Source organism: Neomonachus schauinslandi, chromosome 13 (assembly GCF_002201575.2).
Source record: "Neomonachus schauinslandi chromosome 13, ASM220157v2, whole genome shotgun sequence".
NCBI classification, from domain to species: Eukaryota; Metazoa; Chordata; class Mammalia; order Carnivora; family Phocidae; genus Neomonachus; species Neomonachus schauinslandi.
Window position 1 is genome coordinate 90,227,397 of NC_058415.1, and position 1,849 is coordinate 90,229,245.

The following is a 1,849-nucleotide window of genomic DNA, read 5'->3' on the forward strand; positions in this document are numbered from 1 at the left end:
CCCCCCCCCCCCCCCCCCCCCCCCGTTCCTTCCTTCGTGCCTGCCTCCCCTCCCTCCCCCCTTCCTTCCTCCATCCATCATTGTTCACTAACAGACATCCATGGAGCATGCCCACCCAGCCCTGAGGATGCTGCAAGCTTCCCAATGATAAACTGATGAGGCTAAAGCCCAAGCAAAGGAAAGGGGGTCACCCCTCATGGTCTGTGACAACTGCTGAGGATCTAGACCCCCCACATGTCCTTCTTCTCTCCCTGTTCGCTCTAAGTCCTCACGTGGGTCTACCTCATTGTGACTAAGGTCCCGTCCCGTGTCCTGCTTTTATTTGGGGGGGTGGGAGGATGAGGGTTGGCCCACACCCACCCCATCCAGCCCCTACACTGTGCCAGGATGTACCTCGCCGCCCACCCCCACCCCGCCTACTGGCAGCCTCCTTTGTCCCCCATGCCCTCCCTGGCCACATGGTCCAGTTTTCCACTGAGCTGAGGGCTGAGGAGGCGGGACTGAGTCCACCACAGGTGCCACATCTGAGCTGAGGCAGCCACAAAGCCTGAGGTCAAGTGGAAAGCCCCTGTGACTCCCACCATCAAACGTCTCCCCCTGTTCTTCTTTGACCCTCATTACCCTCCTCTCCCCGGACCCCTTGTTCTTCCCTCCCTGTGAACCAGCCTTGGGAGGGGCGGAGGGATGCGGAAGCGGAGGGGAGAGGCACATGTTCACTTGCTTGGAAAGAGGCACAGAAACAGCCCAAAGAGGCGTCCCCCATACCTGGGTACCTCAGGTACTCTGCAGGTGCCCAGGTGGCAGTTGCTTCCACTGAGGGAGAGAAACAGAGTGCTCAGAGCCCGGGGCCGGGTCCTGGGAGAAACGTTGCCCTGCCAGACAGGCAGGACTCCTCCAGGGCCACCCACGCACAGCCCCTGCGGAGGAAAGCTCCTCATGTGATTCAAAGCTTGGGCCGTGTGGCCAGGCGAGTAGAGCAGGGGTCTGACACAGGACAGAGAAACCTAGACACACTGGCCATGTCTGGGAGCTTGGGGCACAGCTCCGCCTGAGGGGCATTTCACAGCGGCAGGTGACAACATCCTGGGGAGAGCCCCTCTCTGCAGGGAGGAGGTGCGGAGACCAGAGGGCAGGAGCCAGGGCCGCCCAGGTGGGCCCTGGGATCCCAAGGGAGCTCTGGCAACACCCCCCGCCAGGGCCCTCCCATCCGGGGGAGCCCAGCTCCCCGCCCCTTACCTGAACTGCTTTGTCTCAAGCATCTGCTGCGGGACCACGCCGTGGTCATCCTGGCTGCAGAGAAGAAAGGTTCCATCTGAGTCACTTCATGAAAAGTAGCGACTGCTAACAAAGTGCCGGGTCCTCAAGAGGGGGCGCCCCAGGCAAAGGTGAGTCCCCCATCCCTGCTGACCCCAACCAGTCCTGGGGAAGGGAGGAGCGGAGGTAGGCTCCCGGAGGAAGCTTGGTGGGGCCGTCCTCCATCTTGCAGGCCGGGAAGGCCAGTCTTGGCGAGTGGAGAGCCAGGAGTGAAAGCCATGACCTCAGTGGCAGGCTGTCCCTTTGGCCCTGCGGGGCGGGGCCGGGCGCGGGGGGAACGTCACTGCTGCTGGAGGGAATTAGTCATGCCAGCATGGCCCCACGAGCCACCTGTCCGTCCAACCGTCCAACCAGCTGGACAGAGGGAGGAGAGCTGGGCTCAGGATCTGGCTCTCAGGCTGTGTCCCGCCGCACTGGCTGCGAGAGCTCATCTCACCTGTTTGCAGGCCGGCCAGAGAGGCCTGGCCCTGGAAGAAATTCGCTCTGAGGGCACAACTGGGCCTCCCCCGGCCTGGGCCCTCCTGGGATCAGAGGC

General features: G+C 62.9%; 1 protein-coding gene across 1 annotated transcript in view; it reads right to left on the reverse strand.

The window, feature by feature from the left end:
- LOC110581635 (histo-blood group ABO system transferase 1) overlaps window positions 1–1,479 on the reverse strand; it is a 17,977-nt gene extending 16,498 nt beyond the window's left edge. The window contains exons 1-3 of the mRNA XM_021691553.1: window positions 1,409–1,479; window positions 1,237–1,290; window positions 766–813 (exon numbers count right to left, since the gene is read on the reverse strand). Coding sequence (XP_021547228.1) covers window positions 766–813; window positions 1,237–1,290; window positions 1,409–1,479 — 173 coding nt within the window. The remainder of the gene's footprint in view (window positions 1–765; window positions 814–1,236; window positions 1,291–1,408) is intronic.
- Window positions 1,480–1,849: the final 370 nt, after the last annotated feature.